Below are 24,773 nucleotides of genomic sequence, written 5' to 3' on the forward strand. Positions count from 1 at the left end.
TTTTAGATGTTATCATTAGAGAAAGTTGAACAATGGACATCAGGAACTCTGCTATTTTTGTAACTGTTTGAGAGCCAAACTACTGCGAAATGAAAAGTCATTAAAAATAAACAACAAAAAAATCCATGTCCTTCGGAGATACATACTAAAATGTTCACCTATGCAATGCATGGTAAAGAGCTCATGGCAGCTGGGCGCAGTGGCTCACATGTGTAATCTCAGCACTTTGGCAGGCTGAGATGGGAGAATTGCTTTGAGTTCAGGAGTTCGAGACCAGCCTGAGCAACATGGCAAGACCCCGTCTCTACAAAAAATATAAAAATTGGCCGTGCCTGTAGTCCCAGCTACTCGAGAGGCTGAGGCGCAAGAATGGCTTGAACCTGGGAGGCAGAGGTTGCAGCGAGCTGAGATTGTGCCATCACACTCCAGCCTGGGTAACAGTGAGACACTATCTCAAAAATAAATAAAAAGAAAAAGAGCTCTTGGTAGTGCATTATCCTATGCTGTCTACTTTATGTTTCCATCATAAAAGGCTAAAAAGCTCCTCCAGTGATTCAAATACACAGCCAGGGCTAAGGATCAGGCTCCACTCTGGGTCTCAGAGGGGTGAAGTTCCCAGGCCTCCGGTTCACTGGAATCACCTGAGGAGTTTGTGAAGTGCAAGGGCCTAAGGCCCCACCCCAGACCAACTAAATCAGAATCTCTAGGGGGAGGACCCTGACAGCCACAGATTTTTAATAAGGTCATCAGATACAGCGGGTGCATGGACTACATTCCAGACCAACCGAAGCAGAGTTCAGATCAGACCGTGGACCCGGACAGTCCTGGGTTCTAATCCCAACACTGCTATATTCTAGCTGATGACCTTGGGCAAGTCCCTTCACCTCCAAACCTCAGCTTTTACATCTGAAAAATGGGAGTCATTTGTCCTACTGCTTGCTCGACCTACCCACAGGACTGCCAGGAGGGACAAGTGACATGAGGCCCATGGGACTGTGTCGTAAAGCGGAATTTCTCCGACCTAAGGCGTGGAGGTAATGGTGTTTACTTTGTAGGCTGAGTAGAAACGCTGCATTGTAGGCTGGTTTTTCACCCGGAAGAGCTGACGCCTTCCTGCCCACTCCCAGTTGGTGGGGTAGGTTATCTGGGAATTGCAAATCCATTTCACCTGCAGCCCAAGCCCTATCCACTGTGAAAGACCGAGGTGCAAAGAGAGCAGGAAGGGGTGGGGCATGGCTGTCAATGATTCATTTATTTCTTGGGCAGGACTTGCTTATAAGGCCAGGATGTGGGTGACGTGCTGCGGACTGAGCTGTGAACGAGACAGCAAGGCCCCTGCCCCATTCAGCCCCCCGCCCTGGGGGAGATGGACAGTAAGCAAACCACGGTGCAAATAAATATATAATTACAATCAGAATTACAACCAGTGAGAACTGCCACAAAAGCAAAAGGTCATTTGAGGCCTGATTTCACCCCTCAATCACTGTTCTCAGCATGTTGTCAGGGTTGAGATAGGCAGAGGTTTACCAACCTTTTCTGGGAAGGGCCGGCTAATAACAAGGGAACAAAGGAAAAAGGCGGCGGTGGGGGTGGAGGGGCAGCTTCTGTGTGAAGCAGTGCACAGCACGGGGCTAGCTGGCGTGGCTCAATCCCAGCTGTCCCATTTCCTAGCTGTGGGATCTCGGGTCACTTCCTTGGTGGTGAAGATTAAATGAGATCAAACATGTTAAGTACTTAGAATAGTGCCTGGCACAGAGTAACAGCTCAAGAAAGAGTAATATGAGCAGCAGCAGTAATAATAATAGAAGCAGTGACCTCACTCTGTAACCCAGGCTGGAGCACGGTGGTGTATTCAAAGCTCATTGCAGCCTTGACCTCCCAGGTTCAAGTGATCCTCCCACCTCAGCCCCCCAAGGAGCTGGGACTACAGGCGCACACCATAACACCCAGCTAATTTTTGTATTTTTTGTAGAGACAGGATTTCACTCTATTGCTCGAGCTAGTCTCGAACTCCTGAGGTCTAGTGATCCACCTGCCTCGGCCTCTCAAAGTCCTGGGATTACAGGCATGAACCACCACACCCAACCCATATTCCATTTTTATTTGTCAATATACACCAATAAAGCTGAAGTGTCTGGGGGGAAAAAACCCAGTGGATTCACAATACACCACTGTATCAGATGCTTTATATATCAGAAGCATCTATGGCCCACAGGCCAGCTATTTATGAATAAAGTTTTATTGGAACAGTCACACCCATTCATTTACATATTATAAATGAATATGGCAGCTTTTGAGCTACACAGCAGAGTTAGGGGTTGCCACAGACACTGTATGGGATACAAAGTCTAAAGTATTTATCAGTCAGCCCTTTCCAGAAAAGGTTGGCTAACCTCTGCCTACCTCAACCCCCACAACATGCTAAGACACAGTGATTAAGGGGTGAAATCAGGCCTCAAATGACAGTCTTTTGTCTACAAATCCAGTCTTCTTCAGCCTTGGCATCAACACGCAGGACAGAGACGGCCAGGGGAGGCTTGAAATGCAGCCCATGTCCAGCTTAACAAGACCCTCGAATCCTAACCTTCCCTCAGCCCAGTAAAACTGAGTCCCCAGCCACTGGTAGAAAACCTGCCCTGCAAATGCAACAAGGACACTGACAGACGGAACACTGCAGAGGTTTTTGTTTTTTGTGTTTTGAGACTGAATCTCACTCTGTCGCCCAGGCTGGAGTGCAGTAGCCCGATCTCGGCTCAACCTCCACCTCCCAGGTTCAAGCAAATCTCCTGCCTCAGCCTCATGAGTAGCTGGGATTATAGGCACGTGCCACCACAACCGGCTCATTTTTGTATTTTTTGGTAGAGACGGGGTTTCGCCATGTTGGCTAGGCTGGTCTCGAACTTTTGACCTCAACTGATCTGCCTGCCTCGGCCTCACAAAGTGCTGGGATTACAGGCTTGAGCCACTGCGCCCAGCATTGCAGTTTCTAATTTGCACACTCAAAGAGCTTTGTCAAATTCTTCTCCTCAAGCAGCCTCTCTTCTATAGATATAAACACAGATTTTCAGATTATCTCAAGTTACAGATACAGAGGCCAACACAGGGTCCTCCCCTTCACTGGCCAAAAAAAAAAAAGGAAATAGCCCCTTTTTTTTTTTTGAGACGGTTTCACTCTTGTTGCCCAGGCTGGAGTGCAATGGTGCATTCTCAGCTCACTGCAGCCTCCGTTTCCCAGACTGAAGCGATTCTCCTGCCTCATCCTGTCGCATAGCTGGGATTACAGGTGCACGCCACCATGCCCGGCTAATGTTTGCATTTGTAGTAGAGATGGGGTTTTACCATGTTGGCCAGGCTGGTCTCCAACTCCTGACCTCAAGCGATCCACCCACCTCAGCCTCCCCAAGTTCTGGGATTACAGGCATGAGCCACTGCGCCCGGCCTGGAAACAGCCTCTATCTGACGTGGAAGGCCTTGATGACAAAGACAACGAACTTCTGAAGCAGGTCAAGGATTGACAATCAAAAAGGAGGAAAAAAACCCATGGGACACTGGATCATAATCCAGGGAGCATCTCATGTAACCCAAACCAAGGAGAATCGTTTGACGTCATACACTAGGGACAAAAGACAGAGCCACCTCCAGGGGGTTTCCCAGTCTCAGACACTGAAATACAGCAACTCCTGTCCCAGACAGCATGAAAGCAGCTTGTCAACTGGTCCCTCCTTCATTCGAAATGAAAACAATTCAGAGAAGTCCTGACTGAAGGCGGAGGGAGGAAAAGCCTGATTCATCCTAACAGAGTGATGTGTTCTTTGGCATCCACCATATTGACATCTACGTTTGGTACCACATAGGCTGGCCAGAAACGCTGTGGTTTGAACCAGTTAGGTACAGCAGCCCCAGGCACTGATTCTTGGAGCGCAGGATAGTCTGAGGACCTTGTCTGGTTCTTCCAGCATGCTGGCCTGTTTGTTGGAAACTCTCTCGGGTTTTAGTTCTGATGGGTTTTCTGCTGGTTACCTCTGCTCTGTACTGCCAAAGTGCCCCCCACAACCCCTGCGCCCAGCAGGAGGGAATGCGTGCAACAGCAATACGGCTCAGAGCAGTGGTCCTCAAACACAGCTCCATCAGCAGCATCGGCGGCACCTGGGAACTTGCTGGGAACCACAGATGCCTGGGCCCCACCCAGACCTACTGTATCAGAAACTGTGGGGGTGGGGACCAGCAATCAGTGTTTCAAGCGTGAGAACCCAGTGGGAGGGTTCCTGACACATCACCACTCTGACTCTCGGTGTCTTCGTCTGTGAAGTAGGAAGACTGATCTTCCTGCCCTGCTGTGAGGACTAAATAATACAGTGCACCCAGCTGTTATCCTTATTAGATGGAGTCTAAATGTCCAGCAATAAGAGATTTGCCAGTATCATGTAAACATTGGTGATTTGTTTGCACTGTTGCTTACCAACTGTGCAAAATGCCTCCCTGTCCAGGACCTCCATTTCCTCTACTGGAGCACACGTCGGAATCTTTTCCCATGCCCTTTGCCGATGAACTTGTCTGGGTTTTTTTTGTTGTTGTTTCAAGAGACAGGGCCTCACTATGTTGACCAGATTGGTCTTAAACTCTTGGCCTCAAGAAATCTTCCCCTCCTAAGCCTCCCAAAGTGCCAGGACTACATGTGTGAGCCACCGCCCTGGCCCTTTTTCTGGCTTTTGATGCTGTAGTGGGCACAGGTGAATATCCTGGCTCAGCCTCCCTCTCTACCTGCCTGGGTGCCTGCAAAGGCTTTTTAAGTGCCACCAACCCCACCCCCATGTCCAGTGTATCCTCTTCCTTTCAGTCTGAGGATATTCCAAAACCTGTCCAACCTGAGTGTGTCATTCCACTGGTGAAAAACCTTTCCTCAGCTCCCACCACAGTAGGGTTAAAATTCCAAGTCCTGGCTGGACGTGGTAGTTCACCCACCGCTGTAATCCTAGCATCTTGGGAGGCCAGACGGGGCATCACTTGAGCTGAGGAGTTCAAGACCAGCCTGGGTAACATATAGAAACCCCATCTCTACCAAAAATAGAAAAAGGTACTTGAGCGTGGTGGCACGCAACTATGGTCCCAGCTACTCGGGAGGCTGAGGTGAGAGGATCGTTTGAGCCCGGGAGGTGGAGGGTACAGTGAGCTGAGAAGGCGCCACCGCACTCCAACCTCGGTGACAGAGTGAGACTCTATCTCAAAAAAAAAAAAATTCCACGTCCTTATTGTGACACATAACTGCACCCTTGATCTCTGATGCTCCCTGGCTCTTGCCTCTCTTTTCACTATATCCTAGCCCTTTCAATCTAGCCAAGCAGTATTCTTTTCTTTTTCTTTCTTTCGAGATGAAGTCTTGCTCTGTCGCCCAGACTGGAGTACAGTGGCGGAATCGCAGCTCACTGCAACCTCCGCCTCCCAGGTTCAAGTGATTCTCCTGCCTGAGCCTCCCGAGGAGTTGGGATTACAGACATGCAACACCACACCCAGCTAATTTTTGTATTTTCAGTAGAGACAGGGTTTCACCATGTTGGCCAGGTTGGTCTCGAGCTCCTTGTCTCAGGTGATCCGCCTGCCTCAGCCTCCCAAAGTGCTGGGATCACAGGCACGAGCCACACCGCACCCAGCCTAGCCAAGCCGAATTCCAAGCGATTCCCAAACACCCACAAGCTCCCTCAACCGGACCTTTGCATATGCCGGTTGCTCTACCAGGAGCACCCTCCCACCCCTCCACCTCCAACCATATTCACCTGGCTGGAGCCTCTCATTCCTTAGACTTGAGCACCCCCTCCCCTCCCTTGATGCTAGCCCTGGAGCCCCAGGCTGAGTTAGGGACCACTCTCCCAGCCCCTACAACTCCTAGCACTTCCTTCCCTCAGAGCCCCCACTGTCCATCCTGCAGTTGTTGGTTTAGCTGCCTGCCACCCACCTTCCATCTCTCCTCCAGGGCAGTGGTCAAGGTCTGTTTCTTTCTAGCTCAGCACCTGGCACAACACCTGATTATTAAATGACTGACAGCATGATGCAGAAAAGGAAAGAAAATGGAGTTTCAACGCTTGAATCAACGGTCTAAGATCAGGCCTTGGTGGGTGGGGACGGAGACTGATCAGGAAGGGGCACAAGGGAACTTCCTGGGGTCTTTGTAATGTTCTGTATCTTGACAGGGGTTTAAGGTATTCCTTTACCAAGACTCATCAAACGCTAACTTGAGATTGGCAATTTCACTGTATGTAAATTTTAAACAAAAAACTCCAAACTGTAAACAGATATTGAACTCCAGCTAATGATTTGCTTGGAAGTGACTGCGTGACAGAATACTAATATATTTCAAAATAAGTTTCGGGTATCAAAAAAAACTAGGTTCAGTGGCTCAGACCTGTAACCCCAGTACTTTGGGAGGCTGAGGTGGGAGGATTTTTTGAGGCCAAGAGTTCAAGACCAGACCGGGCAACACAGGGAGCCCTTCATGCCTATATAAAATTTAAAAATCAGCCAAACACAGTGGTGTGCACCTGCAGTGCTCAAGCTACTTGGGAGGCAGAAGCGGGAGGATCATTTGAGCCCAGGAGTTGGAGGCTGCAGTGAGTTGTGATCGCACCACTGCACTCTAGTCTGCGAGACAGAGTGAGTCCCAGCCTCAAAAACAAAAAAAAAACCAAAACAAAACTAGCTGGTTGGCTCGCTGATTAGCTATCTGGTTAGACAGATATATGACAAAGCAAGTTTAGCGAAATGTTAACTGTGGTTCTAGGTACCAAGTATATGACTGCTCACTGTAGAATTCTTTCAACTTTTCTGTAGGTTTAAAAATGTTCATAGTAAAATGCTGGCGGGAAAATATTACATATTGTACAGACAGGAATGAAAAAACCTCTTACCGCAAATAAGTTGAGCAGCATTCACTGAACATTCCAAACCAGTGATTTGCAACCCTGAACCACCTGGATATCTTGTTAAAATGATTTTGACTTGGTAGGTCTGGGATGGGGCCTGAGACCCAGCATTTCTAGCAAGCTGGGGGATATCGAGCTGCTGCAACTGGTCCAAGGACCCCCAGTTTTCAGTTGAGACCTAATATATAATCTGCTTTGGCCCTGATCCCCTTATCTACAAGACCCTCCTCCCTCAAACCTAAACCACAGACTCAGTGCCAGTGAGATAAAAGGCAGGAGACTGGGGACGGGCTAGAGCCCTAGCAGTCTTGATCAGCCCTGCCCGGGCTCCCAAAAGCCTTGGCAGTCCCAGAGCCAGGAGGAAGATGGGAGGAGCCCCACTGAGCAGCCAGGGCCGAAATAGACATCTGAGTCATGGAGTGGGAGCAGGGCCAGCTGGGGAGGATTGGCCGACTCAGTGACTCAGCACGAAGTGGCCTGAAGCAGCCAGCCCCACCAGCTCCCACCCAGGCCCCGCCTGACCCCAGCTGCCCCGGGCCTTGGTTGATCACTCTGAGGACAGGCAACAGCTGATGGATGGCCTGCTGCTGCTCTGAGGATGGGAGAGCGGCAAGCCTGGACTCTCCCTGTCGTCCTGGCTCCACTGTGATTCAATCCCTGAGAGTGACAGGAAGACAAGCAAAGAGCGTGTCTCGTTGTCCTCCTCCTCAGATCACAGGCCTCAGGTCTGGGGCAGAGAGAGGAGGTGCAGCCAACAACTAATCGAGTTGCAACCCGTTTTCAAGAAGGGGCTGCTGTGGTCCCCAAAGGAAGAGCACTGAGCCCAAAGCCACGAGTCTAGCTGATTCTCACAGGACCTGGTTCCTACCCTTCTTTGCCCCCATCTCAATTGCTAAGCTATGTTGCTAGGTAGTTATGTGGTTATTTTGTTTGTTCGTTGTTTGTTTGAGACAGGGTCTCAGTCTGTTGCCCAGACTGGAGCAATCTCGGCTCACTGCAACCTCCGCCTCCCAGGTTCAAGCAATTATCCTGCCTTGGCCTCCCACATAGCGGGGATCACAGATGCACAATACCACACCCAGCTAATTTTTGTATTTTTAGTAGAGACAGGGTTTCACCATGTTGGTCAGACTGGTCTCTAACTCCTGGCCTCAAGTAATCCACCTGCCTCGGCCTCCCAAAGTGCTGGGTTTATAGGTGTAAACCACCGCACCTGGCCTTGAACAAGATTTTTAAAAACTCTTAGCATCACTGAATTGCACACTTAAAATGGTTAAAATGGCGAATCTCAGGTTACATATATTTAACCACCCAAAAGGCAACATTTTAAAAAAGAAAATAAAGCTCTTGACACCATGCCAGGCCTTCAGAACATCAGTGCATACATCAGTCCCCTTCCTCTTTCTTCCTGGTAATACTAGAACAGAGTGAAGGCAGAGAAGCAGCTTAATCTGATGTCCCGTGAGGCCCCATGCACACCTCACCCTTATGCAAGACATAAGATAATGTGCCACATGTACTGAGCACCTCCCCATAAAACACGACAATAAATTACCACTAAAGGCCCACCGTGTGCCAGGCTGTGTCTTAGGCACTGAGGTTACAAGGTGGATACTGCCATGTGAAGCTTCTAGCCTAACACAAAGCCATTATTTAGCCAAGACCCTGCCGTTCAGCAGTTACAACCAAGAGAAGTGACGTGATTGTGCAGAACAGCCCATCATGAGTTTGAATCTCTGCTCTACTATTCACATCGAGCAAGGCACTTATGTCTGCGATTCAGTTTTTCTGTAAAATGAGAAAAATAGTACCAAGTTCACCAGGACTGCTGTGAGAGTTAAGTGAGACATGCATATAAAGAACTTAGCGGCCGGGCGCGGTGGCTCAAGCCTGTAATCCCAGCACTTTGGGAGGCTGAGACGGGCGGATCACAAAGTCAGGAGATCGAGACCATCCTGGTTAATACGGTGAAACCCCGTCTCTACTAAAAAGTACAAAAAACTAGCCGGGCGAGGTGGCGGGCGCCTGTAGTCCCAGCTACTTGGGAGGCTGAGGCAGGAGAATGGCGTGAACCCGGGAGGCGGAGCTTGCAGTGAGCTGAGATCTGGCCACTGCACTCCAGCCTGGGCGACAGAGAGAGACTCCGTCTCAAAAAAAAAAAAAAAAAAGAACTTAGCATAGTGCTAGTTAGTACACAGCAGGCATCTAATAAATGTCGATTCCCGTCCTTGCCTTGCATAGGAAGAAAGAATGCCTGAAATTGGAAAGGGGACAAAAAGGAAGTTAACAAGTCATCAGAGCTAAAGAAATGCTGAGACCAGGGGTGGACAAACTTCCTTTGTAAAGACGGTAGGTATCTTAGACTTTGTGGGTGCTACAGTCTCTGTGGCAACGACACAACTCTACTGTTGCAGCTCCAGGCACCTGTAGACACTATGTGATGAATGCGAGTGGCTGTGTTCCAATAAAACTTTATTTACAAAAACGGGGAGCAGCCCAGATTCGGCCCGTGGGCTACTGGCTAACTCCTGGTCTAAACTCTAATCTGCAAAAAGGTAAATGGCACCCCCATGGGGTTCCTGAACAGGAACCCAAAGGGAAGTTCAGGCTTCCTGGACAGAGAGTGTCAGCCAATCAAAGTGTTCTCTCCTGGACATGTGCACAAATGTCAGAAATGCAGCAGCCTGCACACCCACATTTGACACCCTGCTGGATCTCGCTGCACAAGAGGCAGACCACGGCCGGGCACAGTGGCTCAAGCCTGTAATCCCAGCACTTTAGGAGGCCAAAGTGGGCATATCACTTGAAGTTAGGAGATCAAGACCATCCTGGCCAACATGGTGAAACCCCATCTCTGCTAAAAATACAAAAACTAGCTGGGCATGGTGGCACGTGCCTGTAGTCCCAGCTACTCAGGAGGCTGAGGCAGGAGAATCGCTTGAACCTGGGAGGCAGAGGCTGCAGAGCCAAGATCATGCCATTGCACTACAGCCTTGGCGACAGAGCGAGACTCCAAAGAGACAAACAACAGTGTCTTCCACCATCTTGGAGGACCAGCAATGACACAGGGGGAGCCGGGGGAGATGAGAGAGAGACAGAAAACAATGACTGGGGAGAAGAGTCAGGGTGTCCCAGCCCCCCAACAATGCAGCCTTTTAGCCGCCAGAGCTGAGAGCTTCATGCCACCCAGGGTGGCAGAGCAGATCCCAGGCCCAGGCTGCCAGAATCCCAGGAATGCAGAAAGCACAAAAAAAGGTCCAAGTCAGCTCTGTGAGTCACCCTACTACACACACGCCCAGGGGAGAAGTAAAAGAGAATTTATCCAGATTCCCAAGGGAGATCAGAAATCAGAAAGTCCCTCCTTCAAAAAGCTTCCAGAACCATCCATGGCAAGAGAGTTCTTCCCAGGCTCCCAGAGGAAGCCTGATGGGTCAGGTGATCCCCACACTAGCTAGCCAGGCAGCCCCAACCAGACTCGGTTTACTCTCCGCAATCCAAGGTCTGCGGCCATCCAGGTAAGGTATGATTTGTTTTGTATAAATCCCAGTTCTAAAGAACGGCTCGGCCAGGTGCAGTGGCTCACCCGTGTAATCCCAACACTTTGGGAGGCTGAGGCTGGTGGATCACCTGAGTTCAGGAGTTTGAGACCAGCCTGGCCAAGGTGGTGAAGCCTCATCTCTACTAAAAATACAAAAATTGGCTGGACATGGTGGCTCACGCCTGTAATCCCAGCACTTTGGGAGGCCGAGGCGGGCGGATCACGAGGTCAGGAGATTGAGACCATCCTGGCTAACACAGTGAAACCCCGTCTCTACTAAAAATATTTTTAAAATTAGCCAGGCGTGGTGGCAGGAGCCTGTAGTGCCAGCTACTCGGGAGGCTGAGGCAGGAGAACGGCGTGAACCCGTGAGGCGGAACTTGCAGTGAGCTGAGATCGCGCCACTGCACTCCAGCCTGAGCGACAGAGTAAGACTCCGACTAAAAAAAAAAAAAAAAAATATATATATATATATATATATATATATATAAATTAGTCGAGCGTGGTGGCGGGCACCTATAACCTCAGTCACTCAGGAGGTTGAAGCAGAAGAATTGCTTGAACCCAGGAGGCGGGGTTGCAGTGGGCCGAGGTCGTGCCACTGCATTCCAGCCTGGGCAACAAGAGCAAGAATCCATCTCAAAAAAAGAAAAAAAAAGAATAGCCCAACATTTGACAAACGGGGACACTCAGCTGCCACACACTCACACACACTGATACATAATACACACAACAACCACTGACTCATAAGCCCCTTCCTCTCTTCTGTGTCAGGCACCAGCCAGGGATCCAAAATGAAGTGACCCAGGTATGATCATTGCCTTTGTGAACTTTATACATATGCAAGCACACACAACACAAAGACACACATACACACATACTCAGACACACACATGAACTTAAGCACACAAGCACACATTCACATATAAGCACATACACGCATATACATGCCTGTGACTACAGAGTCACACCAGCATGCACATGCATGCATACACACAGGTACACACAGATGCACAGGAACACATACACAGCCGTGCTCACTTGCTCATTTCTCCAAACCAGCTCCTCTTTGGGCAAGGAAATACCAATACGGACTCCTCAGAACATACAGTAGACATGCATTTTTTTTTTTTTTTTTTTTTTTTTGAGACAGAGTCTCACTCTGTCACCCAGGTTGGAGTACAGTGGTGTGTTCTCCACTCACTGCAACCTCCGCCTCCCAGGGTCAAGTGATTCTGCTGCCTCAGCCTCCCGACTGAATTATTCTTCCTGATGCTCTCCTGCCACCTGTTCCCCAACTTGGCTTACTTTTAATTACTTAATTAATAATTAAAGATGGGGAGATGGGGTCTTACTATGTTGCCCAGGCTGGTCTCAAACCCCTGGGCTCAATCGATCCTCTCGCCTTGGCCTCTCAAAGTGCTGGGAATACAAGCGTGCACCACCACGCCTGGCTAATTTTTGTTATTTTTAGCAGAGATGGCGTTTCACCACGTTGGCTAGGCTGGTCTCGAACTCCTGAACTCAAATCATTTGCCTGCCTCAGATTCCCAAAGTGCTGGGATTACGGGTGTGAGCCACCACGCCTGGCCTGGGACACAGGTTTCTAAAATCTCTTGGTTATCGTCAACCTCCTCCTCCATACTGATGCCCACCAAGCCCTTTTATCACCCACAAGGCGAGCCTCGGTCCCTCACAGAGGTTCAGGCCAAACCCAACAGAACCACAGAGGTGAAAAATGCTCCCACTGCAGTCTGACCATTACCAGCTGACTAGCCATGAATCAGCATTAAATAGGTGCTCCAAGGTCTCCCTGCCACACTCACAATAAAACCCAAACAGCTCATCTGGCTCACAAGGGGACTGTCCCACCTCTCAGGCACCCACCGTCTCTTAGTCTTCTCCTGCTGTTCTGGCTTTTTCCTGCTGTTTCCTCCACACCTCCCCACCCCAGGACCCTCGCACTTACTCCCCTCCGCCTTCCTCTAGGTATTTGCTCCACCCACTCCCTCACTCCTGTAGGTCTCTGCTCACATGCAGTTTTCTGGGCAGGCCTTCCCAGATCTCTCTTATCAAAAGCTGCACATGAGCCCGGGCAACACAGCAAGATCCCATCTCTGTTAAAAAAAAAAAAAAATAAAGAATAGGCCAGGCGTGGTGACTCACGCATGTAATCCCAGCAATTTGAGAGGCCAAGGCGAGAAGATCAATTGAGCCCAGGGGTTTGAGACCAGCCTGGACAACATAGTAAGACCCTATCTCCCCATCTTTAATTATTAATTAAGTAATTAAAAGTAAGCCAAGTTGGGGAGCAGGTGGCGGGAGAACATCACGAAGAATAGCTAATGGATCCTGGGCTTGATTCCTAGATGATGGGTTGATCTGTGCAGCAAATCACCACGGCACACATTTACCTATGTAACAAACCTGCATGTCCTATACATGTACCCTGGAACTTAAAATAAAAGTTGAAGAAAGAAAAAAATTAGCCAGGCATGGTGGTGCGTGCCTGTAATTCCAGCTATTCAGAAAGCTGAGGTAGGAGGATTGCGTGAGCCCAGTAGGTCAAGGCTACAGTAAGCCGAGATCACACCACTGCACTCCAGCCTGGACAACAGAGCAAAATCCTGTCTCAAAAAAAGAAGAAAGAAAAAAATTAAGGGAAAAGAATAAAGTGTTCCCTTTTGTTTTACTAGCAGAAGGGGTGGCCATCTCCACACTCCTCACTGATAAGTTTCCATATTTACAGAATTTCTCTGAAACTGACAAAACAGACCAAGGGTCTCAAACTCAAATCCCTCAGGGGCCAGGCACCTGCCACAAGTGCAGAAAGCAAGCCAGTATAATACAATAGGGAGTGGTGGGGACTCCAGCAACTCCTCAGCTCTGCCCTGTGATTATAGGCCTAACCTGTCACAACTTCTCACTTTTCCAGAACATCTGGATCTGGACAACTAGAATTCATAAAAAATACCTGATTTGTAATTATCTGCTCACACTTTCCATAATCACCATGCCAAGTGAGAAACCTACAGGCCTGCAAGACACAGTAGTTCATCAACAACAAAGTAGATTCTCTCCTTCAGCTCCCCTAGTCACATCTAAGCCTCAGTTTTTCCATCTGTAAAGTAGGCGGGACGATATTCCCTGTATCAGGGGTTGAGGGAGGCTGGAATGAGATCCTGGATGGATCTAAGAAATGTTAGCTGGTAGCGTGTCATGTTTCTCTCTCACACTCACACACACATGCACACACGCAGACACACATACTTGTCTGTGGTCACACTTACAGGGTCGTGGATGGTTTCCGAGAACAGGGGTGAACGATCTGAGAAACAGGACAAGACGAGCTGAATGAGTACGAGGGAAAAGTAGACGTAGAAAGTCATGTCACGAAACAGGTCCACCTGGACGTCCTGCATGGTAGGGAAGGAAGGAGGAAAAAGATCACACTGTGGGGCTGTGTGCAGTGGCTCACGCCTGTAATCCTAGCACTTTCGGAGGCCGAGACAGGCGGATCACCTGAGGTCAAGAGTTGGAGACCAGCCTGGTCAACATGGTGAAAGCCCGTCTCTACTAAAAATACAACAATTAGCCAGGCGTGATGGCAGGTGACTGTAATCCCAGCTACTCAGGAGGCTGAGACAGGAGAATCACTTGAACCCAGGAGGCGGAGGCTGCAGTGAGCCGATGTCGTGCCACTGCACTCGAGCCTGTGTGACAAAGCCAGACTCCATCTCAAAAAAAAAAAAAAGATCACTTTCTGAGAGCAGGTGGCAGAAACCCAGAGGGCAGACAGCACCATGGAAGGTGCACCCGCTCAGCTGCAGGGCCATTGCAGACTCCCCATGGGCTCCCAGCTCCCCCCAGGATGTAGTGGCAGAAAGCTGGTTCCATCACAAGTAGTCTCACTGCTCACCGCTGCCTGACGGGAGGAAGACAGGGCTTGGGAGTGAAACGGAGCTGTATCAAGGCCTGGCTCTCCCATACTAGCTGTGGGATCTTGTCAACTTATTGAACCACTCTGTGCCTCAGTTTCCCCACCTATAAATCACCTATGGTTCTTAACCAGGGGTGATTCTGCCTCCCAGGAAACATGTGGCAGTGTGAGGGGACATCTTGTTTGTTGTAACTTGGGAGTATTACGGCACCCAGTCAGGGGAAGCCAGGGACACCCCTAAATGTCTACAAAGCACAGGATAGCCCCTACAACCAAGAATGTTGTATCTAAAATGTCGATTAGTGCTGAGGCTGAGAAATTCTGTCCAAGTCACTGCAAGAGGTCAGGAAGAATATTTGTGAAACATACATAGTCCCCCTGTGAGGCACTTTGAAAACATGAACTCAATCAGCATCAGCTGCCATCACTCATGACAATATGTAGGCGCTCAATAGTCAAATGTTCAGCGTCTTTTCCTTCCTTTGCCTCACGCCAGTCTCTAATTAGCTCCAAGATGGCAGGAACAGCAGGTTATTCTAAAAGCACACACTCCAGGTCGGGCGCGGTGGCTCACGCCTGTAATCCCAACACTTTGGGAGGCCGAGGTGGGCAGATCACAAGGTCAAGTGATCGAGACCATCCTGGCCAACATGGTGAAACCCCGCCTCTACTAAAAATACAAAAATTAGCTGGGCGTGGTGGCGTGTGCCTGTAGTCCCAGTTACTCGGGAGGCTGAGGGAGGAGAATCACTTGAACACAGGAGGTAGAAGTTGCAGTGAGCCGAGATCACCCACTTAAGCCTGGCGACAGAGCGAGACTCCGTCTCAACAACAACAAAAAAAGTGCACACTCCTCAAAATTCCTAGGAGCAGCTCACGGCAGCCAATGTAAACAACTTCTCCAGCCAGAGCAGCAACTGATGGGACAAAGGTAACATGAGGACAAGCCTAGGGTCCCCCGGGGGAACAGTCACTCTGCAAACACCGTTCCCGGCTCGGCTCCATCCCAGCCTGGCAGCATTTGGAGCCGCCTGTCTTGCTGTTTCCTGCTGATGGGGCCAGCCTGGCATCTGCCCACAGCTCCTGTCCTTGGAGGTCCCATGGGAGCCCCTGGGAGCAACATAGACAAATCGGGCCCTGGGGAAAGAAGGTGCTAGAAAAAAAGCTGGGGCTGACTTGGTGAGGATTTGGTGGGATAGGGAAGTCACCAAGGGAGAAGCTAGGTGCTTGTGGTACCCATCCCCTGGTTCCCATGGCAACGCATGACTCCTACACAAGCCAGAGGGACCCAGCATCTCTCCCCCCGGGGCCACTGAAGGAAGATGAGGAATGAGACCACCGCCACTTACCTCTTTTAAGGCAGTCATAATTTTCGATCTCAGGATGGCTAGGGCACACAGTAGGGCTACCAGCCAGAAAGTGAGCATGATCCCTGAGGACTGAACTCCCTTCCTCCTCTCCAGCTGAATTAAAAAGGTAGCAAGCAGCTAAGGAGAGAAGCACACGACAGGAGTTGTTGGTTATTTTTCTTTTCTTTTTTTTTTTTTTTTTTTTGAGACAGAGTTTCACTCTTGTCACCCAGGCTGGAGTGCAGTGGCGCAGTCTCAGCTCACTGCAACCTCTGACTCCCAGGTTCAAGAGACCCTCCCGCCTCAGCCTCCCAAGTAGCTGGGACTACAGGTGCCTGCCACCATGCCTAGCTAATTTTTGTATTTTTAGTAAAGACAGGGTTTAACCATGTTGGCCAGGCTGGTCTCAAACTCCTGACCTCAGGTGATCCGCTTGCCTTGGCCTCCCAAGATTCTGGGATTACAGGCGTGAGCCATTGCTCCCAGCCACACTATTTCTTAATGGACCACATAATAAATATTTTGGACTTCATGGGCCATAGACTCTACATCAAAATTACTCAGCTTTGCCACTGTAGTGTGAAAGTGGCCATAGACAAGATGTAAATGAATGGACATGCCTTCATGCCAATAAAACTTTATTTAAAAGAACAGGCAGAATACCTGGAATGAAAAACAAAACCCACCTGTCCTGATGCTCAACATTCCCGGGGTCAGCCTCTGCCCCATCGCCCCTGCTCTCCGCCTCGGCCATCTCTGCTCCAGCCACACAGAACTCTCAAGTTTTCCCTTGTCACCCCCAGGACTTTGTGTGCTATTCTTCCCAACTGGTCCTCTGCCCTCAGACCCTTCAGTTTTTTAACAACCTGCTCATTCTCAGGCTTCAGCTCCACCATCCCTCCCTCAGAGAAGCCCGGTTATCCTCCAGACCAAACCAAGCTCCCCACCTTCACCCTCGCACAGCACTCTGCAACGTTTAAACACTTTGTGCCTTTTTGAGGAATCATCTGTTTAATGTCTGTACTCTGTACAGAGTAGGCATAAAAAATTTAAAAAAAAAAAAAAATCAGCCGGGCGCAGTGGCTCATACCTGTAATCCCAGCACTTTGGGAGGCCAAGGCGGGCAGGTCACTTGAGGTCAGGAGTTTGAGACCAGCCTGACCAACATGGTGAAACTCTCTACTAAAAATACAAAAATTATCCAGGCGTGGTGGCGTGCACCTGTAGTCCCAGCTACCTGGGAAGCTGAGGCAGGAGAATCATTTGAACCTGGAAGGCGGAGGCTACAGTGAGCTGAGATCACGCCACTGCATTCCAGCCTGGGTGACAGAGTGAGACTCCATCTCAAAGAAAAAAAAAAAAAAATGTGTGCTGGCTGCATCCTGTCCCATATTCCCAGTGCCTGCATATTCTGGTTCCCTGAGATGTAGTCAGAACGTTTCTGATGCATCCACAGCGAGCTGTCCTCCATTCCATCCCAGAGACCTCAGGTGGACGAAGACAGGCTGACAATCTCACAGGCCGGTTCACCTCTCGGCCAGCCCAGCTCAAAGTCGCCTGAGGGGTCAAAAGCCCCAGCCCTCCAACTATCACCCCCGTGTCACCCCCAGGGTGACAGACAGAGGCATAAATGAACGATCCAAAGACCAGGAATGGCCGGGCATAGTGGCTCACACCTGTAATCCCACCACTTTGGGAGGCCGAGGCATGTGGATCACCCGAGGTCGAGTTTGAGACAGCCTGGCCAACATGGTGAAACCTCGTCTCTACTAAAAATACAAAAATTAGCCAGGCGTGATGGCGTGTGCCTGTAATCCCAGTTACTGGGGAGGCTGAGGCAGGAGAATCTCTTAAACCCAGGAGGCCGAGGTCGCAGTGAGCCAAGATCGCGCCATTGCACACCAGCCTGGGCAAGAAGAGTGCACACCAGCCTGGGCAAGAAGAGCGAAACTCTGCCTCAAAGAAAAAAGAAAAGACCAGGAACAAGGAAAGTTAAGGGAGGACGATCTACTCAAGTCAAAAATAGCTGACCAGGTTACAGTGGCTCATGCCCTTAATCCCACCACTTTAGGAGGCCAAGGCGAGGGGATCACTTGAGCCCAGGAGTTTAAGACTAGCCTGGGCAACATGGAGAAACCTTGTCTCTATTATAGTGAAATTTAAAAAAAAAAAAAAAAAATCCACTCTAATACCCCACTGCCAGAACGCTGAGCCCAAGACCCAAATTCAGGACAAAGCAAAGCCCTTTACTCTCTCATTCCCTCCATACATTTATGGGTTGCTTACTGCATGCCAGGCACAGTGCCAGGCTCGGAGGACACAAAGGGGAATCAAACACAGCAGGAGAGCCAGGCGTGAAGCAGAGAGAGCCCCACAGGTGCCAGGCTACACACTGGGGCCTAGACTGGAAGCTGGCCCTACCACTTACTGACCAGGTGACCTTGGGCCAGTGCTTCTCCTCTCTGTACCACAGTTTGCTTATCTAATATACAATGTAAAAGGGTTAATAAATAAAGGAATTAGGACAGTTCCTGGCAGAGAGTGGACAGCACCTATGCGTGTTATAAAAAATCATGGTCGGCCGGGCGCGGTGGCTCAAGCCTGTAATCCCAGCACTTTGGGAGGCCGAGACTGGCGGATCACGAGGTCAGGAGATCGAGACCATCCTGGCTAACACAATGAAACCCCGTCTCCACTAAAAATACAAAAAAATTAGCCGGGCGTGGTGGCGGCGCCTGTAGTCCCAGCTACTCGGGAGGCTGAGGCAGGAGAATGGCGGGAACCCGGGAGGCGGAGCTTGCAGTGAGCCGAGATCGCGCCACTGCACTCCAGCCTAGGCGACAGAGCGAGACTCCGCCTCAAAAAAAAAAAAAAAAAAAAAAATCATGGTCTGGGCCAGGCATGGTGGCTCACACCCACCATCCCAGCACTTTAGGAGGCCCAGACAGGAAGATCACTTGAGACAAAGAGTTTGAGGCCAGCCTGGGCAACATAGGGAGACCCCGTCTCCATAAAAATAACAAATTGGCCGGGGGTGATGGCTCATGCCTGTAATCACAGCACTTTGCGGGGTCAAGGTGGATCACCTGAGGTCACGAGTTCGAGACCAGCCTGGCCAACATGGTGAAATCCCACCCCTATTAAGAATACAAAATTAGCCACGTGTGGTGGTGCATGCCTGTAATCCCGTCTACTCAGAAGGCTGAGGCAGGAAAATCGCTTGAACCCGGGAGGCAGAGGTTGCGGCAAGTCAAGATCGCGCCATTATGCTCCAGCCTGGGCAACAAGAGCGAAACTCCATCACAGGGGAATGTTGCAGGAAGTCAGGGACCCCAAATGGAGGGACCGGCTGAAGCCATGGCAGAACACAAATTGTGAAGATTTCATGGACATTTATTAGTTCCCCAAATTATTACTTTTATAATTTCTTATGCCTGTCTTTACTACAATCTCTGAACATAAATTGTGAAGATTTCATGGACACTTATCACTTCCCCAATCAATACCTTGTGATTTCCTATGCCTGTCTTTACTTTAATCTCTTAATCCCATCATCTTCGTAAGCTGAGGAGGATGTATGTCACCTCCGGACCCTGTGATGATTGCGTTAACTGCACAAATTGTTTGTAGAGCATGTGTGCTTGAACAATATGAAATCTGGGCACCTTGAAAAAAAGAACATGGTAACAGCAATGTTCACGGAACAAGGGAGATAACTTTAAACTCTTACTGCCGGTGATCTGGGCGAAAAAGAGCCATGTTTCTCTTCTTTCAAAAGCAAAAGGAGAAATATCACTGAATTCTTTTTCTCAGCAAGGAACATCCCTGAGAAAGAGAATGCGCCCTGAGGGTAGGCCTCTGAAATGGCCGCTTTGGGGATGGCTGTCTTTTACGGTCAAAGACAAAGGGATGAAATAAGCCCCGGTCTCCTGTAGCGCTCCCAAGTTTATCAGGATGAGGAAATTCCCGCCTAATAAAGGTTGGTCAGACCCGTTGTCTGCTCTCAAACCCTGTCTCCTGATGTTATCAGTGACAATGCGTGCCAGAAACTTCATTACCAATTTTAATTTTGCCCCGTCCTGTGGTCCTGTGATCTTGCCCTGCCTCCATTTGCTTTGTGGTATTTTATTACCTTGTGAAGCATGTGATCTCTCTGACCCTGTTCATATACTCCCTCCTCTTTTCAAAATCGCTAATAAAAACTTGCTGGTTTTACAGCTCAGGAGCATCACGGAAGCTGCCGATGTGTGACGTCTCCCCCAGACACCCAGCTTTAAAATTTCTCTCTCTTGTACTCTTTCCCTTTATTTCTCAGACCAGCTGACGCTTAGGGAAATAGAAAAGAACCCACACTGAATACTGGGGGAAGGGTTTCCCCCGATAGGGGAAAGAAAATAAAAAATAAATTTAGCCGGGCATGTTGGCACATGTCTATGTTCCCAGCTACTTGGGAGGCTGAGGCAGAAGGATCATTTTAGCCCAGGAGTTCAAGCCTGCAGTGAGCTGTGATCTCATGCCAGGGAAGTCCAGCCTGGGCGACAGAGTATGACTCTGACTCTAAAATTTAAAAAATTAAAAATTAATTTAGAAAAATAAAGATTCATGGTCCTTGGCAACCTGGTTCCACATTGCCTTTCCTGACCCCTCTGTCACGTCCACTCTGTTCCCTCAACCTTCACACTGTGTTCCTTCATGGAACACCTCGCCCTCCCTGCCTGCATACTCCCCTTAACCTTCTACCCCTCCCTGGACAACCTGTTCACCCTGCTCAGAATGTCCTGCCTTAAACTTGTTCTTTCTTTTTATTTTTTTTCTTTTTTGAGATGAGGTCTCGCTCTGTCCCCCAGACTGGAGCAGTGGCGCAATCTCGGCTTACTGCAGCCTCTGCTTCCCAGGTTCAAGCAATTCTCCTGCCTCAGCCTCTTGAGTAGCTGGGACTACATGCGTGTGCCACCACGCCTGCTAATTTTTTTATTTTTAGTAGAGATGGGGTTTCGCCATGTTGGCTAGACTGGTCTCAAACTCCCGACCTCAAGTGATTCTCCCACCTTGGCCTCCCAAAGTGCTGGGATTACAGCCATGAGCCACCATGCCCAGCCTCCCTCCTCTTTTTACAATACTTGAGGGCTACACTCTCCGAGAACTCTCTGATCAGGGGCTCAGAAGCTGCAGGCTGCAGGAGCTAAAAGCATGGCCTCTGGGATCCCACCCCTGACTCAGCTGCAGATGAGCAGTGTGACCTTGAATAGGACACTTAACTTCTCCATGCCTTGTTTCCTCACCTGTAACATGGGGACAAAGCAGCACCCATCTCACAGGGTTGTTGTGAAAATTCAATTTCAAGACACATGAAACACCAAGAATACTGCCAGGTACATATATAGTAAGTGATCCACACATGTCAGCTGTAATTAATAAAGTTGTTTCCTTGTCTCTCTCACTCACTAAGTTGTGTATCCCCCTGGGACAGAGCAGTTCCCTGTTTAGCTTAGCAACCCACCCCCTACGCCAGATATTAAAAACTCAAGGCCCTTAGGCCCCCAGCAGTTAGTATGTAAGTGACCAAAGTAGCCAGTACAAGAGCAAAGTATGGCAAACACAACAAAAGGTGGCATCTGTCACTCAGAATCAGTGGCAGAGAAGACAGTAAGGCGTGGTGGGGATCGTGGCAAACTGGACAACACACGCCCCATCCAAAGACTGCAGTTGGGGCTGGGAACAGTGGCTCATGCTTATAATGCCAGTGTTCTGGGAGGACCAGACAGGAGGATCACTTGGGCCAGGAGTTTAACACCAGCCTAGACAACACAGTGAGATCCCATTTCTACAAAAAATTTTAAAATTAGCCAAAAATAAGCTGGGCGTGGTGACACACATCTGTAGTCCCAACTACTCAGAAGGCTGAGGTAGGAGGATTGCTTGAGGCCAGAAGTTTGAGGCTGTAGTGAACCATCATAATGCCCCTGCACTCCAGCCTGGATGAAAGTGAGATCCCATCTCCTTTAAAAAAAAAAAAAAAAAAAAAAAAAAAGGCTACATTTGTATCCCAGTTCCAGCTGATCACTGCCTCAAAAAAACTATGATTCTACTCTTGCGAGATCTTTGAGTTTTTCAAGAAAAGCCAGGTTTCTGAGTTTTTACAGCAAGGGCTTTATGTGTGTGTGTGTGTATATATATATCTCTCTCTCTCACATATCTATATCTCACATATACATATATATCTCATATACATAAATATCTCATACATGTATGTACGTATTTTTAGTAAAGATGGGGTTTTGCCATGTTGGCCAGGCTCGTCTTGAACTCCTGACCTCAAGTGATCCACCTGTCTCAGCCTCCCACAGTGATGGGATTACAGGCATGGGCCACCATACCCAGCCTGTGTCTTTATATTTCTAAATGCCAGTTACTACTTTTGGTCTCCACTGAGCCCAGCAGATGGCCCAGGGATCACAGCCAGCTCCTACTTACCATGGTGATGCCCAAGAGAGTTGGGCTGACCAGAAACACTGGGGCCAGGAATATGCCCCGACTTCTTTCCCAGAAAGAGTAGAAGAGGTCTGCCCAGCAGACGATCCACAGCAAAAATCCCAAGGCCTGGAAGAGAAGCACATACACGTCCTACAACAGACAGCACTGGAACCTCCCCCAGGGCCTGCGCAAACAGCTCAGCCCCAGGGGTAGGGGAACTAGCCAGCCTTCAAGCGATCAGCCACAGTCCTAGGACACGGCACATATTCTCTGGGATGAGGACAAGTCCTCGGTAGGGTGAGGTGGCATCCAGGCTGGCACGTGACGGTCTGTAACTGGCTTGCTCCGCCCCACTGCTTCCAACAGGACTGTGTGTCTGGTCACCATGCTCCCCACTGCCTGAACACTCAAGAGCTCAGCCCACAGCCCATCTCTAGCTTCAACCCCGGCACACTGCACAAGAAAGCCCTCCACGACAACCATTCATTCAACCAGTATTTACTGAGGGTCCTCTGTGGGTGGGATATGTCTCAAGGTGCATCCATTCTCAATGATTCAGAAAAAATAAGTTATGGCATGCACATATATAGAGAGAGAGCAAAAGCTCATGATAAAACAAATGTAGCAAAAGGTTAAAAAAATCAGTGAACACAGGCTGGATTCATGCCTGTAATATCAGTACTTTGGGAGGCCGAGGCAGGAGGATCACTGGAAGCCAGGAGTTTGAGAACAGCTTGGGCAACAAAGCGAGACCCTGTCTCTACAAAAAATTGTTTTAAATTAGCCAGGCATGGTGGTGTATGCCTGCAGTCCCAGCTACTAGCTACTCAAAAACCTAAGGCAGGATGGCTTGAGCCAGGAGTTCAAGGTTGCAGTATGCTGTGATCATACCATTGCACTCCAGCCTAGATGACAGAGCAACACCGTCTCAAAACAAAACAAAACAAAACAAAACAAAAAAACAGTGACTATGAGTGATAGATAGAGAAAATTAGGCAGCAGTTCCTGGTATCATTATTGCAACTTTTTTTTTTTAGAAGGAGTCTCGCTCTGTTGCACAGGCTAGAGTGCAGTGGCACAACCTCAGTTCGCTGCAACCTCCGCCTCCTAGGTTCAAGGGATCCTCTCGCCTCAGCGTCCCAAGTAGCTAAGATTACAGGCATGTGCCACCACAACCAGCTCATTTTTATATTTTTCGTAGAGACAAGGTTCACTATGTTGGCCTGGCTGGTCTCGAAATCCTGGCCTCAAGTGATCTGCTCGCCTCGGCTTCCCAAAGTGCTGGGATTACAGGCGTAAGCCACCACGCCCGGCCCATTGTTGCAATTTTCCTGCAGCTTTAAATTATTTCAAAATAAAAGTCAACTTAAAAAAAAAAAATTAGGGGCCAGGCATGGAGGTTCACACCTGTAATCCAAGTACTTTGGGAGACCAAGGCAGGAGGACTGCTTGAGGCCAGGTTTCAATTCAAGACCAGCCTGGGCAACACAGCAAGATCCCTCTCTCTACAAAAAATAAATTAAAAATTGGCCAGAAAAAAAATCTATATACATATATTTAATTAAATAAAAAGGAGATCGCCTCAGTAAGAGGGGAAGAGCTGATAACCTCCCAGTAATGCCTTGAGAACAATCCTATCATTCATGTTGCATAAACAGGGAAACTGAGGCTTGGGAAGGTTAAAAAATTTGCTCCAGGCCAAATACTAAGTGGCAGAGCCAAGATTTGTACCCATGTGTGTCTCCAGAGCTCCAGTTTTCACCTCCCACATTACTCTTCTGCCTTCTAGAAGAAGGAACTTAAGAGTCAACTAACTATAAGAGAAATGTCAGGTCTCACCAACCACCACTCCCCGTCCAGGTGCACCTCCCCGCCCCCTACAACAAAACCCCCTGGTGACTTACAGTTTTGGTTTTGTTGAGAAGTGTCATCTGAATGTAGCCTCGGTCATGTCGGGAGAGATAGAGGAAGTAGAAGGGGAAACAGGCCCAGAGGTAAAAACAAGGCACCCACACGAGGACCGTGTTCTGAAAGCACTTGGTGAAGTCAGGGTTGCTGGTATACCACGTGACATTCCAGTCCTGCGAACACAAACACAGGCGAGGGGTCAGCAGGACACACCCCAGAGGACAGGAGCTCGCCTGGGGCGTGAAACCAGCTGCCACGGGGTTTGAAGAAACAGACAAGGCTCCTATATATCCAAGGACCTCTCAGGATGAACACACAAACTCAAAAGATCAGTAGCCAGAAAGACTAAGAAACAAGGAACAAGGGATAAAGGTACGTGGTGCCTTCTGCACTCCCACCTGAGCAGCAAAGACCCTGTTTCAAAATTAATAAATAAAAATAAAGCTCTCTTAGCAGGAGCACACAAGTCAGATGCCTGGCTCGTGCCTGTAATCCCAGCACTTTGGGAGGCCAAGTGGGCAGACCACCTTAGGCCAGGAGTTCAAGACGAGCCTAGTCAACATAGTGAGATGCTGCCTCTATGAAAAACACAAAAAATGGCTGAGCATGGAACGTGCCTGTATTCCCAGCCACTCAGGAGGCTGAAGTAG

General features: G+C 49.1%; 2 protein-coding genes across 2 annotated transcripts in view; one reads left to right on the forward strand and one right to left on the reverse strand.

Moving 5' to 3' along the window:
• Positions 1–24,773, forward strand: part of CEP20 (centrosomal protein 20) — a 345,441-nt gene that overhangs the window by 184,085 nt on the left and 136,583 nt on the right. The window lies entirely within an intron of this gene.
• The window catches only part of ABCC1 (ATP binding cassette subfamily C member 1), a 197,366-nt gene that overhangs the window by 114,947 nt on the left and 57,646 nt on the right, over positions 1–24,773 (reverse strand). The window contains exons 2-5 of the mRNA XM_050774061.1: positions 24,120–24,296; positions 22,216–22,341; positions 15,742–15,879; positions 13,743–13,868 (exon numbers count right to left, since the gene is read on the reverse strand). Coding sequence (XP_050630018.1) covers positions 13,743–13,868; positions 15,742–15,879; positions 22,216–22,341; positions 24,120–24,296 — 567 coding nt within the window. The remainder of the gene's footprint in view (positions 1–13,742; positions 13,869–15,741; positions 15,880–22,215; positions 22,342–24,119; positions 24,297–24,773) is intronic.

The sequence above is a fragment of the Macaca thibetana genome, chromosome 20, assembly GCF_024542745.1.
Source record: "Macaca thibetana thibetana isolate TM-01 chromosome 20, ASM2454274v1, whole genome shotgun sequence".
Lineage (NCBI taxonomy): Eukaryota > Metazoa > Chordata > Mammalia > Primates > Cercopithecidae > Macaca > Macaca thibetana.